The sequence below is a fragment of the Peromyscus leucopus genome, chromosome 9 (genome assembly GCF_004664715.2).
Source record: "Peromyscus leucopus breed LL Stock chromosome 9, UCI_PerLeu_2.1, whole genome shotgun sequence".
Classification (NCBI taxonomy): domain Eukaryota; kingdom Metazoa; phylum Chordata; class Mammalia; order Rodentia; family Cricetidae; genus Peromyscus; species Peromyscus leucopus.
Genome location: NC_051070.1, coordinates 66,444,118 through 66,462,834, shown reverse-complemented (window position 1 = coordinate 66,462,834; position 18,717 = coordinate 66,444,118). Strand labels below are relative to the sequence as shown.

At 48.4% G+C, this 18,717-nt stretch overlaps 1 protein-coding gene across 2 annotated transcripts in view; it reads right to left on the bottom strand.

Moving 5' to 3' along the window:
* Window positions 1-839: 839 nt before the first annotated feature.
* Window positions 840-18,717, bottom strand: part of Gja3 (gap junction protein alpha 3) — a 29,316-nt gene continuing 11,438 nt past the window's right edge. Inside the window, exons 2-3 of one of the 2 annotated variants that reach the window (XR_003734615.2) lie at window positions 7,054-9,032; window positions 840-1,356 (exon numbers count right to left, since the gene is read on the bottom strand). Coding sequence is in view for 1 of the 2 variants with exons in the window: in XM_028870422.2 (XP_028726255.1) it covers window positions 7,762-9,015 (1,254 nt within the window). In the remaining variant the exon portion in view is untranslated. Of the gene's footprint in view, window positions 1,357-6,539; window positions 9,033-18,717 lie in introns of those variants that run through there. The other variant, XM_028870422.2, reaches the window with a different exon arrangement.

Below are 18,717 nucleotides of genomic sequence, written 5' to 3'. Positions count from 1 at the left end.
GCAGCCACTGCTCTTAACCACTGAGCCATCTCACCATCCCATGACTCCATTTTGATCATAATTTCCTTCCATGACAATTGTTCCTTCTCAGAACAATTTTCTGTGAAGACATCACTGATTAACCCATTTCGTGGTTTGGTTTGGTCTGGTCATCCAACAAGGAGGGAGGCCCTTCCTGTTTGATCTGATCCCACGTTCTGTGTGTGTGTGTGTGTGTGTGTGTGTGTGTGTGTGTGTGTGTGTGCAGATATTCAAGGAGAGAATGTCAAAAGCCTTTTATTCTTGGCCAAATTTAAGAGACTAGGAGTTCTAGAGAGTTCCAGAAAGAAAGGCTCTCAGGCTGGGTTTACCTAAAGTCTGCTATGAAATATTGAAGAATATTTAGTCTCTGTTGAGTGCTCGGTCTCTGAGGCTCGGGGTACTTTGTGGAGTAGGGGCAGAAAGAATGTTCCAAGCAGGACTGGTGAAGAGCACTGCAAAATGCTATCTTCAGGACATGGCATGTCTTTTTGTAGCAGACTATCAACATACCATGGCTACAGGACTCTCTAAGAGGATTCCTAAGCAAATCCTAGACCACAGAGGGGTCAACAGCACAGCACAGCCCTGAGCATTTACTTTTGAGCAGAATCTGGATCTTCAAAGTGTTTAGACCTTTTACAATTTTGTTTGATTACAATTTACAATTATCAACAATTACAAGTAGACATAACCTGACACACACACGTGACAGCCATACTTAACAAGTAAAAGGATTTCCGCTCAACCAGAAACTTAGCTGCCTGAAAAAATTAACAGGAAACTCAGAGTATTAAATATTTATTGATTCCTTTGTTTTGTGGTCCTCCAGGATGTGACTTATAGAATGCAAAGCTTAAAAAAAAAAAGGGACTGGTGTCATCAAAACATTGTCGATAATGACAATCCTTTTAGACATGTTCCTAATTAGATCATTTTTCAGCTGTACTAGGCCCCATGGCACTGGGAGGTGGTGTGACATCACCCACCTAGCCCTCGGCATCTTTTTGCTCTCTGGTTATGCCCGAGCTGTGTCCTTCAAAACAAATCGGTGAAGGTGACTCATCTCTCTCCTGGATGTGACAGCCAGGATAGAGGTGATAGGAAGTGAAGAAGTTCTTTCCTAGGGTGGGGGTACCATTTCCAGACTGTCCTGAAATTATGTAGCACTGACTGGCCTCAGACTCACAGCATCTTCTTGCCTCAGCTTCCCAAGTTCCAGGACTACTTGAACGAGCCACCATATCAGCAGGTTTCAACAGGAGGGCTACGTAGAAAGTTTCAGGCTAGTTTGGAGTGAGATCTAGTAAGTCTTTTGGGTTGGTTTCCCTGTGGTTCCTGCAACAAACTGCAATGAGATTAGTATAGAAATCTCTGGTCCTAACCATTCTGCAAGCCAGAAATCCAACATCAGCACCAGGCTCCAATCAAGGTGTCATCTCTGCTGGGCTCTGTGCTTCCAGTGGCTACTTGCCCTCCTTGGCTTTCAGCCTTCCTCCATCTTCCAAATCCATCGTTTCAATTTCTTTCTTCTTTGTGGATGTGTGGATGTGCATGCACATACATATGTAGCATGCACTGTACATTCATGCATCACTTTCATTTCTGCTTCCCCAGTCACATGGCTTTCTCTTCTCTTCTGAGGACCCTTGAGATCATATGTCTTCCACCTTTAGAGTCCAGGCCATGTGCCCATTCAGGAGCTTTAGACAGATCTAGGAAGTCTCTTTGGCAGTGAGGTAACATTCATAGGTCCCAGGAAAGGGGATGTGGACACAATCCAGTGCTGTCGTTTTACCTGTTCCATTTCCTCACTTGGGAAGTCACTCTGAAACTCAAGGACGTGGATAAAGTATAAAAGAGGGAGCAGCAGCAAGGCTTCTAGCTGGAATATGGCTCCCAGCTATGGGTAGAATTTCTTTCTCTTAAAAAAGATGTATTTATATTACACAAGAGCATTTTGCCTGCATGTATGTATGTGGGTGCACCATGTGTGTACAGTCTCAGCCTCCCAGGAAGCTGGATTAGAGCCATGAGGCTCAGTTCGAATGCTTTGTTTAAAATAAAAGTTGCTGGGCATGTGGTGAGTCACCCGAGGAGTGACATCCAAGGAGCTCTGGGGGGGGGATGTCTTATGTCAAGGTGAGAGGAGCCTGAGGGATGGCAGAAGGGGCACAGCAATAATTTCTTAAGCTTCTACAGGAAGCAGCTTTCTGCTCCTCATTTTAATAAAACGGAACTTGTTCAGGAATCCTGCTCAGGGAGTCTATTCAAACACCCTGCCCACTAGCAATTTAAACAGGGCACTTGTTACTGCTGATGCTTAGAAAATGCTTCTTTTCCAGTTACAGTGTGATCCAAGAAAGACAAAAGGTGTGTTTTGACACAAGTGAGTAAATTTTTTTAAAAAATTAAGTAAGAGTTTTGTAAAGACAGGAGCAAAATTGAGATTGACATGTGACCATTGTCTAATACTACTCTAATAGAACTCTCTAGAAGCAACTCGCTCTTTCTAGTGTCATGAAATTCCTAACTGGCCCAAGAGTATTAGTCAAAGGTTTTGTAAGGGGAAAAAAAAAATCTTTTCAGTAGTAAGAAATCTCAGAGTGGACCTGAGGTTTGCAGTGTAATGCAGATACAGGAAGAGAGATTTTCTCCTCCATGGCTTTTTCTTTTGGTGCCAGGGTGGAGCATTCGGGCTTGTGCATTGCCAGGCCGGTGCTAACCATCAAGCCACGACCCCTCACCCCTCCTCCCTGACTGGAAATGGGTGATGCCCACACCTGGTATTTAAAGGATATTAGACTAAACCCAAACTGTGGCAGAAACTTACTGTCCTTTTGTTTCTCTGTGTAGCCCTGGCTGTCCTGGAACTTGTTCTGTAGACCAGCCTAGCCTTGAACTCAGAAATCTGCCTGCCTCCGCCTCCCAGATGCTGGGATTAAAGGCGTGCACCGCCACTGTCTGGCTAACTCATTGCTCTTTACTGAACACGTCTGCACTCTTAAGTCATGCCATAAGTTTCGAGTATTTATCGTGGTGGAGATCCATGAACTGATTAATAACAAAGATCAGAAGAAAGACAAAAAGCTCAAGAAAAAGGATTTTATTCAGGAATTCCCTAAGTGTTAAGAAAAATATTAATACTGACCATAGTGAGCTTAACTGCAAACGATGCCTCAACCCAATCAGGTCAGCTTTAACTAGGCCAATGTTTGAGTTACTGTCTTTCTCCTACTCTGGGTACTCTCTGTTCTCTCACTCCCTTCTCTCCATTTTGTTCTGACTTGTTTATTTGCTTGTTTTTGAGACAGAATCTCAAGCCAGGCAGTGGTGATACGACTTTTATCCCAGCACTTGGGAGGCAGAAGCAGGCAGATCTCTGTGAGTTTGAGGCCTGTCTGGGCTACAGAGCAAATTCCAGGACATCCCAGGCTAAACAAAGAAACTCTGTCTTGAAACACAATGTACACACACACACACACACACACACACACACACACACACACACACACGATCTTTCTACATAACCCTGGCTGTCCTGGAACTCATTATGTAGACTAGGCTGGCCTTGAACTCAAAGAGATCCTCCCTCCTCTGCCTCCCAAGTGTTGAGATCATAGGCCTGTGCCACCATTCCTGGATCCCATTTTGCTCTTTTGAGACAAGGTCTCACACTATAGTTCAGACTGGTCCAGAACTCACAGTCATCCTCCTGCCTCAGCAGCCTCCCACATGCTGGAATTATGTGCATGTGCTAGCATGCTTGGCTCTAGGCACCTTTTATAAAAAATTCTATTCTCTAAGGGCTGGGGACATAGCTCAGTTTGTAGTGTGCTTTCCTAACAGGCAAGAGGCCCTGGGCTTAATCCACTGCATTTCATAATCAGGGTGGCACACACCCATAATCCCAGCTTTGGGGAGGTAGAGTCAGGAGGATTAGAAGGTCAAGGTCATGCTTAGCTTTGTAGAGTTTTTCAACCATCCTAATGCTGTGACCTTTTAATACAGTTCCTCATGTTGTGGTGACCCCCAACCATAAAATTATTTTCATTGCTACTTCATAACTGTAATTTTGCTACTGTTATAATCATAATGTAAATATATGATATGCAGGATATCTGATATGTGATCCCTGTGAAAGGGTCATTCAAGCCCCAACAGGGTTTTGACCCACAGGTTAGAATTGCTGGCATAGGGAGTTCAAGGCTAGCCTGGGCTAGAGACTCTATCTAAAACAACAGACCCCAAGAACCAATACTCTTAGCCAGATGTGGTAGCTCATGTCTGTAATTCTAGCACTAGGAGGTTGAGGTAGGGGAATTTCCATGAAATCCAGGCCAGCCTAAGCTGCAGAGTGAGACCCTGTCCCAAAACCACATATGAGAATGCATGTGTACACATCTCCCCGCACTATGCTCCACCCACTTACTTAGCCAGAGCCAGGATTTGCCAGAAGTGTGCATTGCTACCTGATCTCTCTTTTTCTTTTTCTCTATTGGATTTAGTTTTATGAAAAAAACAAAACTAGCTCAGTAAAATCAATCTTATAAGGTGGTAATATAAGGAATGTCTAGAATTTAAGAATGGGTTGTGTTCTGTGGCTATTCCTGTTCATATTTTATCACCCCTTAGCTTGGGCTCAGGGTCAACTGATGTCTGAGAGTCTAAATAGTTATAAGAAGTAGGCTGGGTGGTGGTGATGCATGCTTTTAATTCCAGTACTCAGGAGGCAGAAACAGGTAGATCTCTGTGAGTTTGAGGCTCCTGGTCTACAGAGCAAGTTCCAAAACAGCCAGGACTACACAGAGAGACCCTGTCTCAAAGCAACAAAACAAGACAAAAACCACCACCACCACCACCACCAAAACCTCAAATTTTTTTTAAAGTTTCTCAAGACAGAGTTTCTCTGTGTACCCACCATGGCTGTCCTGGAACTTGCTTTGTAGACCAGGATGGCCTTGAACTCATGGAGATCCACCTGCCTCTGCCTCCCAAGAGCTGGGATTATAGGCATGTGCCACCACCACCTGGTCCCAAAAATTTTTAAAGGGACTGTGTTATATGGTACAGTTGAAACATATATGCTTAATTAAACATTATATGTAAATACAATAGCTATATATAAGCCTATGCATTTTAATAAGCTTAGGAATTAAATTTTTTCTATTAAATAAAGAGAAAAACAGTGTTGGTAAAATCTCTAGTTCATGAAATGGCCAGAGAACATTTGTGTGGACTCTTGCCTACATAATCAATTTCTATTTTTATCACACAAGTACAGAGTGATCCCACACAGCCATAGGGGAGAGGCAGCCCTTCCTCCAAGATACCGTATTTCAAATAGCAACACCATGCAAGACAAGCCTTCTTTCTTCTCATGGCCTGCACACTGACCCAAGAAGAAGGCTGTAGGTAATGTCTATGTCAGATCATGCCTAATCAAATAATATTGGCATTTTTGTGAATGTTGTGTTTGAGTATGTGTATGTAAGGATTCACATGTATGGAGTGTTCCTCAGTTGCTCCTCACCTTAGTTTCTGAGGCAGGGTCTCTCACTGAACCTGAAGTTAGCCTGTTTGGCTAGACTGGCCAGCCAGCTCCAGACCTGCTGCCTCTACCTCCCCAGCTTCAGATTACAGGCACGTGCCACCACAGCCCATTAAAAAAAAAAAAAGGTTCTGGGCACTTCAGGTCCCAAAGCTGTCTTTCCAATCCCAGTCTTTAAATGTGAAAACTAAATAAATACTCCGTCAAAAATCAACTGTGGGTAAGCGCAGGGCTCATATGTAACATTTATTTCAGTCCAACTTACAGGAAGCACCACATCTATGTGCGACTGAACGTTAGCTCTTTGGTGACTGCTAATGCATTTTCTAAGAGAACCAAGTAGTTTGCTTGCTTGTTTTATCAGAATTCTCTAGCACCAGGATTTCTCATAGCCCTTCTCTCTAAAGAGCTAAGTCCGACTCCCCAAGTCAAAGACTGCACGTGCCGACCTAGTATTTATGTATCTAGAATTTTCCAAAGGACTTAACTGTGGCCCAGGCTCTGTATGGAGAGTCAGTGTATTTTAAACAGCAATGATTGCCCATTGCATTCTACAGCAAACCGAACGGCCTAACAAACTATACATGTATGCACACAAAAGGCTCAGTCTGGAAGTTCCTCTCCACCCCTTTAACATGGGAGACAGAAAGTATGTGGGGTGGTGCCCCAAATTAATCATTAGATTAACTTATAAATATAAATGAAGCGGGGAAATACACGATGTTTGCTGAGTAAGGATGTACTACTCAGAGTGGAAGCAAGTGGGGTGGGGGCAGGCTCTGCAGGACCATTATTCACTGGCTTCTGACAAAGGGTGACAGTAACAGAGACAACACAGTGAGAACCACAGAGGGATTCTGCCCTCTTCCTGCCCAGCCCAGTACATAAATAGCTTCCCTGCAGGACAGTACTTAAGTGGGTGGAAACAGAGTGGACACCCACAATCAGCCACACGCTCTTACACAGGCAGTCAAATCAAGACAATTTTATTTACACTTTAGAAAGCAAACAGGCACCAAAAAAACGGTTAGGGAACTTGAAGTGTTTTATTTTGTACTTTTAAGTGTGGGTCATCAGTGATTCATCTGTATAGATATTTGTCCTGGTTATAGTGGTGGAACCTCCCGTTCGGAAACTTTAAAACTTCAAGTATTCAAAATGCACGCGAATCCCCCAAGTTTTATCTAGCGTACATTCTCACAGTGATTAACTTATTATCTAGACACCCTCACAGTGATTAGTCAGATGACATGGAAGGTGAATTTGTTTTAAAGCAAAGTTCAAAATCTCAACTAATTAAACATCTTCCTGATCAGCAGTCATTTTAACAGTGCTATGTTTTTTAAATGAAAGATAAAATCTGTGTGTGTGTGTGTGTGTGTGTGTGTGTGTGTGTGTGTGTATGTGTGTCTGTGTTGCAAATAGTTTTTTACCATTCAGGCTAAGCACAAAATGTCACCAAAGAATAAATACCTACGGCATACCTGCCACACTGTGGTCATTTTCCTCATCTGCTGAGGGCTTTCCAGGGTCTCTGCATCTCCACCTGCCTCTACCAGTAATGGCTGTGGTCCTGCCCCACAGAACCGCCCTCTGGAGGGCAGCTGCTCTGTGTCGATTTGCTATGCAGCCTGTGGTTGGGTAGCCTGGACCTCACAGGCAATTCCAGAAACTCAAATGACACTAGATAGAGTCCCTCTAAATCTTTTTTTAGTACAGTTTGGCAAATATCCCAAATGAAATTCAACTCTAAGTTAAAAGTATCAAACCGAGATAGAGCTAAGTGCCTCTGCGACTCTCTGGGCTGTTTGGAGAGCTTAGGAATGGAAACCCAATTGTCTCCCCCTGAAGGGGCTGCAAACACCTGTTGCTTTATCACGGCAGAACAGGAACTGCAGATGGAGGAGTCCGAGAGCAACCGCTGCTGGGAGCATCTTTAAGAGCCAACAACCCCGCCCCCTCTCGACCTCAGACACGCTGGTGTCAGACCCACTCTATCCCACAGCGACAGGAACAGCAAGCATTAAAACAGACACCTGACTGGGTTTGTTCGGTGTTTCCGGGGACTCCAGCGCTGTCAGGGTTTCTCTCTCTCTCTACCTGCTGATTTGAAATGCATTTTGGTTTTGTTGCTGTTGTTTGTTTCTAAGGAGGAAAGGGAAGGTTTATAAGGCTGTCTGGAGAGACTATGGCTAGATGGCCAAGTCACCAGGTCTGGCCCGCCCGATGCTGGCCTTGCTGGACCTTCCTGGGTCCAGGAGGGCCAAGGGTGGGGAATGCATCTCCACTGTGGTGGCCAAGGCCTGCTCTCCCTCCTCTGGCGTCACCACCAAGGCACTCTCCTCTAAGCTGCTGCCACTGCTGTCCGTGAGCCCCTTGCGACCCTCAGGGCTGGACGCTGCCGAAGAGGCCTTGCTGGCTGGAGTCTGCCGCTCTGGCACTCGGCTGGCCCAGTTCTGCTCTGTGACTAGATGGTGGCCATTACAGTGCTTGACAGGGGGGTCTCTGCCTTGTGCATCATTCAGGGTTACCACTGTGAAGTCTGCCGGTGGTGGTGGGCCCCCAGGGAACCCTGTGGCCCTGGCCTGTATTGGGGGACAGGCAGGGTGTGTGTAGTAAGGTGGGAGCCCAATGGAGGCGCTGGGCGGATCAGAGCTGGAGGCCTGAGGTTGGGGTTCCAAGGGCTTGTGTTTGGTTTCTGAGGCATCTGGGCTGAAGTGGTTGGTAACCCCCTGCTTGAGCTTCTTCCAGCCCAGGTGGTAAATCTCCAGCATGTTGAGCACCAGTGACGCACAGGCCACAGCAAGCATGAAGATGACGAAGATGGTCTTCTCCGTGGGCCTAGAGATGAAGCAGTCTACCGTGTTGGGGCAGGGCCAGCGGTCACAGCGGTAAAGTGGCTGCAGCTGGAAGCCATATAGAAAGTACTGGCCCGCGATGAAGCCCACCTCGAAGAGCGTCTTGAAGATGATGTTGAAGACGTAGGTCCGCAGCAGCGCGCCGGCAATGCGCACCTTACCACGGTCATCACGCAGCGGCGGGTCCCGCGGACTCGCTGTACGCATCGGCTCGCGGCCACGGCCGTGCTGAGGGTTGTCTCTCCTCAGCAGCTCCTCCTCCCGCTCCCTCTTCTTCTCCTCCATGCGCACGATGTGCAGCACGTGGCCCAGGTAGATGAGGGTGGGCGTGGACACGAAGATGATCTGCAGCGCCCAGAAGCGGATGTGCGAGATGGGGAAGGCACGGTCGTAGCAGACGTTCTCGCAGCCGGGCTGCTGCGTGTTGCAGGTGAAGTCTGACTGCTCGTCGCCCCACACCTCCTCGGCCGCTGCCCCCAGCACCAGGATGCGGAAGATGAACAGCACGGTCAGCCACACCTTGCCGATGACTGTGGAGTGCTCCTGCGCGTTCTCCAGCAGCCGCCCCAAAAAGCTCCAGTCGCCCATCGCTCCCGACAGCTAACCTGCAAGGGGAACATGGCTGTTAACTACTGGGGAGAGCAGGTCAAGGCAGCAGCATGCAGCATGCAGTGTGCTGCCAGCCCTCAGTAGCTTCGGGTCCCACCAACCTCAGATCTGAAGCAGGTGGAGGCCTAGGGTGGGGCCGCATGCCTGTAATCCCAGAACCAGAACCAGGGAGCCTCAGCTACCTAGAACGACCTTGTGTTTATTATTATTATTATTATTATTATTATTATTATTATTATTATTCCTCCACCTCCTCCTCCTTCCTCTTCCTCCTCCTCCTCTTCCTCCTCCTCCTCCCTGGCAAAACTGTACTAATAACCTGAGTTAGATCCTGGGAATTCATTTAGTAGAACCAACTCCTGAAAGTCATCCTCTGATCCCTACACATCGGCCATGGCACATATGCACCTGTACTCACACGTATCAGACACATATACACACCGTAATAGTAATAAATAAAGTAATTTAAAAGTATTTGCTGGTTGCAATTGTCCTGTGTTTGCATTTTGCTGTCATTATCCCCTAAACAACATAGTATGGCAACAATTTCCACAGCATTTACATTGTATTAGATATCTTAAATCACCCAGAGATGACATGTGGTATGCCGAGGGATGAGACAGGTTCTTTGCAAATACTTCGCCATTTTATAGAAGGGACCTGGAATCTGTGGGGGTCCTGGAGCCAGTCCAATCCCCATGGACACTGAGTACCAATCACCACTATGACTCAGCAGCCGTCACAGTAGGCAACTGCTGGTGTAAATGACTTAACTGCCCTCCTGATCCCTCACTTCAGGGATGAGGAAGCCCCCGCCCCATGTACATGTACATACATATACAATACTAATCTACTTAATTAAAAAATATTATTTGGATAGGAGAGTTTGCTCAGTGGTTAAGACCTCAAGTTTGATTCCAAGCACGCACATGGCAACTCACAACCATCTGTAACTACAGTCCCAGGGGATCCTACACCCTCTTCTGACCTTGCAGGCTCCAGGCACTCACATGGTACATAGACGTGCACACAGACAAAATTCTCATGCACATAAAATAATAAAATGAATAAATCTAAAACTTTTAAAATGTATTGATTTGGGTGGAAGTCAGGAAAGAATTCACAGAAGTCTGTTCTCTGCTTCCACCCTGTAGGTCGTGGGATCAAACTCAGGTAGTCCAGCTTGGCAGCAAGGCCCTTTACCCACTGAGATACCTTTTTAAAAATATTTTTTAACATTTATTTTATTATATGTGTATTAAGAGTTTTGCCTGTATGTCTGTGCACCACACGCATGCATGGTGACCTCAAATTCCCTGGAACTGGAGTTACAGGTGGTTGAGAGCCACCATGTGGATGCCGGGAACAGAACCCAGGTCCTCTGCAAGAACAACAAGTGCTCTCAACAGCTGAACCATCTTTCCAGCCCCACCCACCCCCCATCTTACAGCCTCAACACTAGTCTTTCTGAATCAGCTTGGAATTCAATAAAACTTCACTTACTAGCAGTCTAAAGGAGCAGTAAAATGTTAACTCCAAGCATACTTCCAATGCTTGCTTATTGGGATAAGAATGGGGATGAAATCTTACTCTTTATAAATTCCACACTCCGCTTGTCCCCGCTGTGGCATGCTCTGCATCCTCTCAGGAGATAAAACATCATCCTTCAAAGACTTAAATCACTTAAAGCAGCCACTCTTCTTCCTGATGGATGTAAGGGACCCATTCTAGCTCCCTCTTTCTTCTCTTCCAGTATGCCCTCAATCTACCCATCCCTCAGAGCTGTCCCTGGAAAGAGGGGCGCTTGGCTGCCCCAGGCTATCAGGAAGGCACCTTGCCACGGCTTCAGTATGGTTCACCTGTTAGAGGTGTGGTTCCCAAGAGTGGTGGTATTGGGAAGCTGTGGGAATTCAAGTCCTTAAGTCACGGGGGCATAGTCCTCAAAGACAGTGTGGGGCCGGTCTGTCTCTTCTCCCTCACCCTCACTCTTACTGTTTGAGCACACACACATGCACGCTCGCACACATGCGTGCACACACGCATCCTCGTTCTCCACCATGACTATGGCAGGGAGAGGGACAGGGAAGGGAAGAGACGGTGGGGGCCCCACAGCGCTGAACTCACGCCAGTGCCTGCCACTGAGCCTCTAACACTGCCAGCGACAGAAACTCTTCCTAAGCACTTTGTGGTGTCAGGCCTGCGTCACAAGGGGGAAACGTCCACAGCTCTGACTTGTGTCTCGGCCCTTTTGCCACCCTTCCCTGGGGTCCCCTGAGACTGTGGCACACAAGTAAGCACATAGGTAGCACTGCCCAGACAAAGCCATGGTAGCATGTGGTGGGGCTCCTCCCTGGGCCCTGGCCACAGTCCAGGGTACACTAAATTCCCGGAACACCCACACACACACAAACTGGCCTGTATGTGCAGTTTCTCCAGGGCCCAACCTGTGGACCTGTCCTAGCCTCCCAGCCTCCTGCGCAGGCCCACACCTTTCTCCTTATTGACCTAGGACACCACAGCGTCCAGTCTCAAGACCACCAGAGGACTAAAGACTCTGTCCCCTTTAGTCCCCCCCCGGGGGTGGAGCCAGCACATACACCTTCCCTTGAGCCTTCTACGGCAGAACTGGGGCAAACACTGCTAGCCATGGCTAAGGAGAGGCCAGTGCACATATTTAAGTCTCTTCCAGGCGCTCATCTCCCAGAAGCACTCTCTGTTTGCTAGCAAACATTGACAAGATGTGCTCGAACCAAGGGCCTGGGGTCTCCTCCTACACGGTTGATGGCACAGAGGGAAAGAAGGGACTTTTCTGCTTGAAATAGACTGGATACTGCTGCCAGCATTTCCCTGCAAGCTAGGGATGCCAAATGGCCCCGTGTGTGAGCTGACCTCATAGTGAGGAACTGATCCACCCCAGATGCCCATCATAGGCACCTGTTGAGGAACATGAATAGCTCAATAACTATCCTCCACTGGGATATTGGTGGAGGAAAGGCATGGTGCCAGGGTGGGGTGGGGGAGCTGGCTGCACTGCCTGTCACTCTGCTGGCTGAGTCCTCTCTAGAAGAGCCACCAGCTCCAGGCACTTACAACACGCCAGTACATGCTTCTGTGCAACCTATAAGAATAGCGATGTGCCACCAAGTATCCTGTCTCTGCGCTGGCCATGGCCACAGTTCAACCAAGTCGTAGGGAGAGGCCAGTTCTCAAGCACTCTGTGTGTAGTGGTGAATCTTGATGGGAAGGAATTTGGTAATGTGAGAGACACACAGTGACGCAGTACCTTTGGCTGCAACTGAAATCCTCAGAGATCTCCAGGATGAATGGTGCTGAAACAGATGCCTGCTATAGATGGCAGATAAACAAACAGAAGGAGCCTGGTGGTTGCTGTGGCTGACACGGTGATCTGGTCAACCCAGGGTCTACTCTCATATCTCTGGTCTACCTCTGACACCTTTGTTCTCTGCACTCCCAGCCAGCCAGAGGGGACCAGCGAAAGGGGACTAAAATCTTCATCTGAAGATGAAGAATTCTGGGAAGTTCTTAGAAAGTTTTGATTTTCTTTTCTTTAAAAAAAAATATTTTATTTTTAATTTAGCATGTACATGTGTGTGCTGTGTAGGTATGTATGGGTGCCCGGAGGGATCAGAAGAAGATATCTGGATCCCCTGGAGGTGTAGCTATAAGCTGCTGTGAGCCACGGGCCCCATGAGGGTGCTGGGAACTGGACTGGGACCCTGCCAAGAACAGCACGTGTTCTTAACTGTGAAGTGTCCTTCCAACCAGGGCTGGCTTTCTAAGAAAAGAATGGTCCTCATGCTGACAGTTCCCCTTCCTCCCAAGTTGTGCACAGATGTGATGTCTGGAGCTGGGCAGCCACCTTGCAAGCATGAATCAGGGAGCCTGAAGGAAGGGTCAAGGAAGTACGAAGGCCATCTGCTGTCACATTGTGAGGCAGCTCAATCAACCCTGCCAGCTGCTCCCAGGGTTCCTACGGAGGAAAGTCCACTACTGGTTCAAGTTATATCTTTTTTTCTTATATATAGACAAAGAAAAAAATCAATCCTATCGATATATCATCTTCAGTTCCTAAGAGAGTAAGACCAGGCATAAATGAGAAATTATGATTCATTCATAATTACTGAAAAAAAAATTCACATGATCCCTAACTACTGAAATGCATACTAATAGTAAATATAATTTTAAGCATATTAATGACGCAAAAAGTAGATAGCATTCCTAAGGATGACACCAAGGTTATCCTTTGGCTTCCACATGCCACAGATCTTCGTGGGCCACATACACACATATGAGCATGTGCAACCATACATACATGAGCAAGAACTGTACATACACGAACATGCACACACATATAAAAACAAAAACAAAAAGCAAACCAACGTGGGCAAAGTGGCTCTTGCCTGTAATTCTATACTTGAGAGGCTGGAGTAGGTAGGTTGCCATGAGTTTGAGGTCAGCCTGGGCTACATAGTAAGGTCCACACACTCACACCACCACTGTGGGAGCTGAGGTCACAGAGGCCCACTGCCAGTCCTGAGAGGCGTGGGTGACTGACAAAGGTCAAGACGGGCCCTGTTGCCCCTGTACCCACAGGGGGACAGAACTAGGGGAGAGCAATTTCCCAGCTACTCTAATCCTCAGGGGCAAGGTATGTCCCGGACACCCCCTGCTGGGCCTCCATGCTGCACTCCTTGGTGAGGGTTTGATTTTGTTTGGCAAAATGCATGTGTGATGGAAACTTCACCAGAGGCTGTTTGGAAGCCTAATAGTCTGGATCCAGGCTAGAGCCAAGCAGATAACTCTAGAGCCGACAGACGTGACCTTCATCTCCTTCACCATCTCCTTCAGGTGGCTCCAGATGGCACAAAGGCGTTCTGGAGGCATCTTATTCATAGCACTTAAAAACAATTATTTATTCTTATTTTATGAGCACTAGTGTTTTCGCCTGTTTTGTCTGCATGAGGGTGCCAGGTCTCCTGTCAGTGGAGTTATGGATGGTTATGAGCTGACATGTGGGTGCTGGGAATTGAACCCAGGTCCTCTGGAAGAGCAGTCAGTGCTCTTAGCTGCAGAGCTGTCTCTCCAGCCCCATCCACACCATTTTTTAACTCTAGCCCTAACGTGAGTTAGACAGCAGAGTCCACAGGGATGGGTGGGGCACACTGATTCAACAAGACAGCAGGGGCCACAGGGTGGTGTGCAGCAGGATGAGGTCCACCTGGACAAATGAATCCTGCTGGGAAGAGGATGCCGGTGTTCCCGTGGTTTGCTCCTCCCCACCAAGTGTGTTGGGAGGCAGTGGGACCACAAAGAGGGGACTTGCCGGACGGTCCTCAGATAGACTCGGGCAGACCCCTGGAGGGAACTGTGGGACGCCAGACTTCCTGCCTCCTTTGTGTAGACATGATCTTCCTCTCTGTAGTTCAGCTGACATCAGCACCACACTCTTGAGACTAGCGCTGTGAGCAGTGTGCCTCAGATATAGGAGAACGTGGCAGATTGACCTCGAAGGCAGCCCAAGCTTATTCTTTTCATAATGGGAACTGCTTAACTCTGTGAGGTGCTTACAACTTAATGACAGGATACTGTACCCAGCGTTATAATAGCACTTTAAATAGTCAAGTGCTGCATAGCAACATTGTGGTGCTGACAGACTGCAAAGCGACAGGGTCCCGTAAGATTGCATCACCTGGTGAGGACGCTCGCTTTCGTTTGTATGTGTAACTCTGTAGTCACACTGTGACAAAATCAACCTGTGGCAGTTGTCAGAGCAGGGTCCTGCACAGGTGGGACAGAGGGGGAACTGATCCACAAGGTGGTAGGTAGTAGGGCTACATATTGCCTGGATGTGATCTTTATCCCTGTGAAATGGCACCTGATCTACTCAGTACATCTTAATTGAAAAAAATGGAAGGCCAGGCATGGCGGCACAGGCGTGTGATCCCAGTACCTGGGAAGTGGAGGCAGGAATATCAGGAGTTGAATGCCAACCTGGGCTACTTAGTGAGTCTGAGGCTAGCCCGAGGAACCTGAATTGTTTACTATACTCTACTACGTCCTGCAAACAACAGCGGCCCTTATCCTTACATCACTGAGCACTAAGCAGGTCTTAGGTTTCCAAAGCTTCTGGCAGCTTTCCTGACACTTGGCAGCTCCGTTTCTTTTGGACGGTGATGTAGTTTTTCACTGGGGCCTCGGGATGTGTCGGTGTTCCTGTCAGAGCAAATGGTGTGTTTACTAAAGCAGGGGCAGCCTGGGGCTCACTCCTGAACCCGGGTTTGTTGGACATGGTCACAGCACATCGTTTAAAATTTGTCTATGCACGGTAAGGTGGCACACATCTTCAATGTCCTGTAATCCTACCATCCAGGACACTGAGCAAGGGCCTGAAGTTCAAAAACAAAGCAGAGAAGAACACACACACAGAAAAACAAGAGAAAGAAGAAAAGGAAAGAGAGTAAGAAAGATCTCTTTTTAAAATTCTTGTTTTATGTGTATGAGTGTTTTGTTTGTGTCCTGGCTAGTTTTATGTCAACTTGACACAAGCTAGAGTCATCTGAAAGGAAGGAACCTCAATTGAGAAAATGCCTCCATAAGATCTGGCTGTAGGGAAGCCTAGGGGCATTTTCTTAATTAGTGAGTGATATGGGAGGGCCCCAGCCCATTGTGGGTAGTGCTACCCCTGGGCTGGTGGTCTTGGGTTCTGTAAAACGGGCTGAACAAGCCATGGGGAGCAGCTAGTGAGAAGCACCCCTCCATGGCCTCTGCATCCGCTCCTGCCTCCAGCTGTCTGCCCTGACTTACTCTTTGTTGCTTTTGGTCACAGCGTTTCATCACAGCAACAGAAACCCTAACTGCAGGGTTTGGAGTATGGCCTCTGGATAGAAGAAAGCCAAGCCACGGGCGGAATGAGTGTGATCTGGAACGACACCACCAGATCTGAGGTTAGAAAGCAGTCACTTCCCCAGCTGTTTGTGTATGAGAGCTGACTGTGGACCGACTCCGCTCGCTGCAGACTGCAGCCCAGAGTCGGTACAAACAAAGGAGCCACTGGGCTGTTCTGAGAGGCGAGAGATAGGTGAGAAGTGGAGTTCAAGAAAGAAGGGGCCTCAGGCAGCTGGCCAGGACTCAGTGTGGCAAGCAGAGGAGGCCAAGTGGGCTAGGCGATAGAGGGGGCAAAACAGACCGGAAAGGAACCGAAAGGGACTATCTTCTGAGGACAGAGAGAACAGGATATGTGTCTAAGTCAAGTCAGGAAATGCATTCAGGGCGAACCTCAAAGCCCAGCCTGGGGAGGTCACAGGGCTCTCTGAAGAGAAAAAGGTTTTGGCTGGGATGCTGAATAGAGTCTGGAAGAAAAAAATGAAGGCCTTGCCTCTGTGATGGCCTGGATTAAGTCATGGTGGAAGAGGCATGAGGCCACAGGCAAGAGGAAGCTGAGTGACCCCCAACTCCGTAAAGCCATATGCTCTAGCGAGAGGATATCGTACCCACATTACCGGGTACATTTCAGGTGCAGTCGTGCACTGCGTAACATTCCAGGCAACATGGACTGAAGACTACGGCACTCCAGAGCTATTGCCATGGCCAGCCTGTGTATGCCCAGCCCGTCTGTCAGCATCAGGACCAACCAAGGTCCTGTGAAGAACGATGCCCTTTGAAGGCCCTGTGACCTGTGTGCGAAAGCAGTACTGGAGTCGGATGGGGTGGGGTAAAGCTCAGAAGGGCGGCGTGTTGAGAACACCAGTGTCTTCTTGGTTGTAGACCAGATGAGGGTCTCCAGAGAAGTCAGTGCATTTGGATTTCGAGGTCTTGGAGTCTACGCTCTGAGAAACTGCAATGCTTCATCTCTTGTCGTGATTTCCCTTCAGTCTTGTAGGAAGTCACTTCACAAACTTTTTCCTTTCCCTTCTCACCCCCTCTCCTTCCTGTTTCTTTGATTTTCTTTCTTTCTCTCTCTCTCTCTCTCTCTCTCTCTCTCTCTCTCTCTCTCTCTCTCTCTCTCTCTCTCTCTTTTAAAAGGCCTTACTCTGGCCTGGCGGTGGTGGCGGCGGCGGCGCATGCCTTTAATCCCAGCACTCGGGAAGCAAAGCCAAGCGGATCTCTGTGAGTTCGAGGCTCGCCTGGACTACCAAGTGAGTTCCAGGAAAAGGCGCAAGCTACACAGAGAAACCCTGTCTCGAAAAACAAAAAAAAAAAAGGCCTTACTCTCTGTCGGGGCAGGAGGGCAGAACTGGCCCCGCTCCCTACTGTCTGCTGCAGTGGGAATGTAGTCGTTTAAAAGTGGCCAGGTATCTCTTGCAGGTATCTCATTTTGTCTAATGTCAAAATGGGGCCAACAGGTGGTCCAGGGACCAGGGAGGGGCTTGAGGGCAAAGGGACACTGAGGAACACCACTCCTGACTCAGAAGCCAGCAGAGGGCTTTGATGAGCCACGGCGTGTCAACGTTTTTTCAGAGTGTTCAACGTGGGTGAAGCAAAGACCCTTTGATCTCGGCAGGAGGAGGCCACCCACAGTCCTCAAATGACCAGTCCAGCAGGAAGGTAGGAACAGCGAGTCTAATCAAGGGTTAAAAGGCGGCAGGCGGGGTTAAGTGGGGCATGGGGGAAGAGCACTTGGTTAATAAACACATAATTAAAAGAGAAGTCAGCACAGTCTCAGGCAGGGTCTGGGCCCCCTGAGAGGTGTTTCGAGGCCGTGGAAGCCATGGGTGGAGGATGTCGGAGAGCGAAGTCATAGGAACAAGGAGGATGAGGACACCAGGAGCCTTCTTCCCCCACAGCAGTGGAGAGAGCAAGTGTGAGAAGAAGCCTTCCCTGAAGTGTTGACAAAACTCTTGTCAGGGAGGTCAAAAGAAGGTCATCTCAGGGCAGGCCACGGTTCCCAAAAAGATGAGTCTGCAGAGAAGGAATGGGGAGGAAGGAAGGTCCCACCTTCTTCTCTCAGCCAGAGGCTGCAGCCATGGGCAACCAGCCCTCAGCTGAACCTGCCCCTGTAACACAAACCAAATGGCCAGACACAGAAGGTGGGCACAGGGGTCCATGGAGCCAGAGGGCAAGACACATAAGGCAAGGACGTGGTTGTGAAAACCAAACAGAGGGCCTCAGTTGCAGGGCAGAAGACTCCAGAAGTGAGGGAGTATTCCTCCAGGCATGAAGGAAGAGGGCACAGCAAGCCAGGACAGGCCGCAGCAGGAGGGACAGGTTCCTGGTTCTCACTTATGGGAACACTAACACCTTTGAGGGGCTGAACAGAGTGACACAATTTGTCCAGAGCACTCCTGGGACCCCCTCTCTCTGTGTGTCCTGAATGTCCTAGAGGGGAGCACAGAACTTTAGAGGGTCTCCAATGGGGACTCCTGCTGCCATCTATAGAGGCCACTCCCTCCAGGATAGCTGGTAAGTCAGCTGAGCTCCACCGATCACGCTCCTGAGACATGCTGAGGACTGGAGAGGGTCAGGCAGGCCCAGGGAGGAGAATGGAGCTCGTGACTCCAACTACAGGAACACATGTGCTCTTTCCCAAGGTGGGCCATCGGCAGCGGAGGGACAAGTAGGGGAGACCGTGGCAATCGTGGGTTCTATTTGGGACACATGATGAAGTCTGAAATGCCTGAGGTGGGCAAATGTCCAAGCTTGAGGTCCCATCTGGGGTTGTCA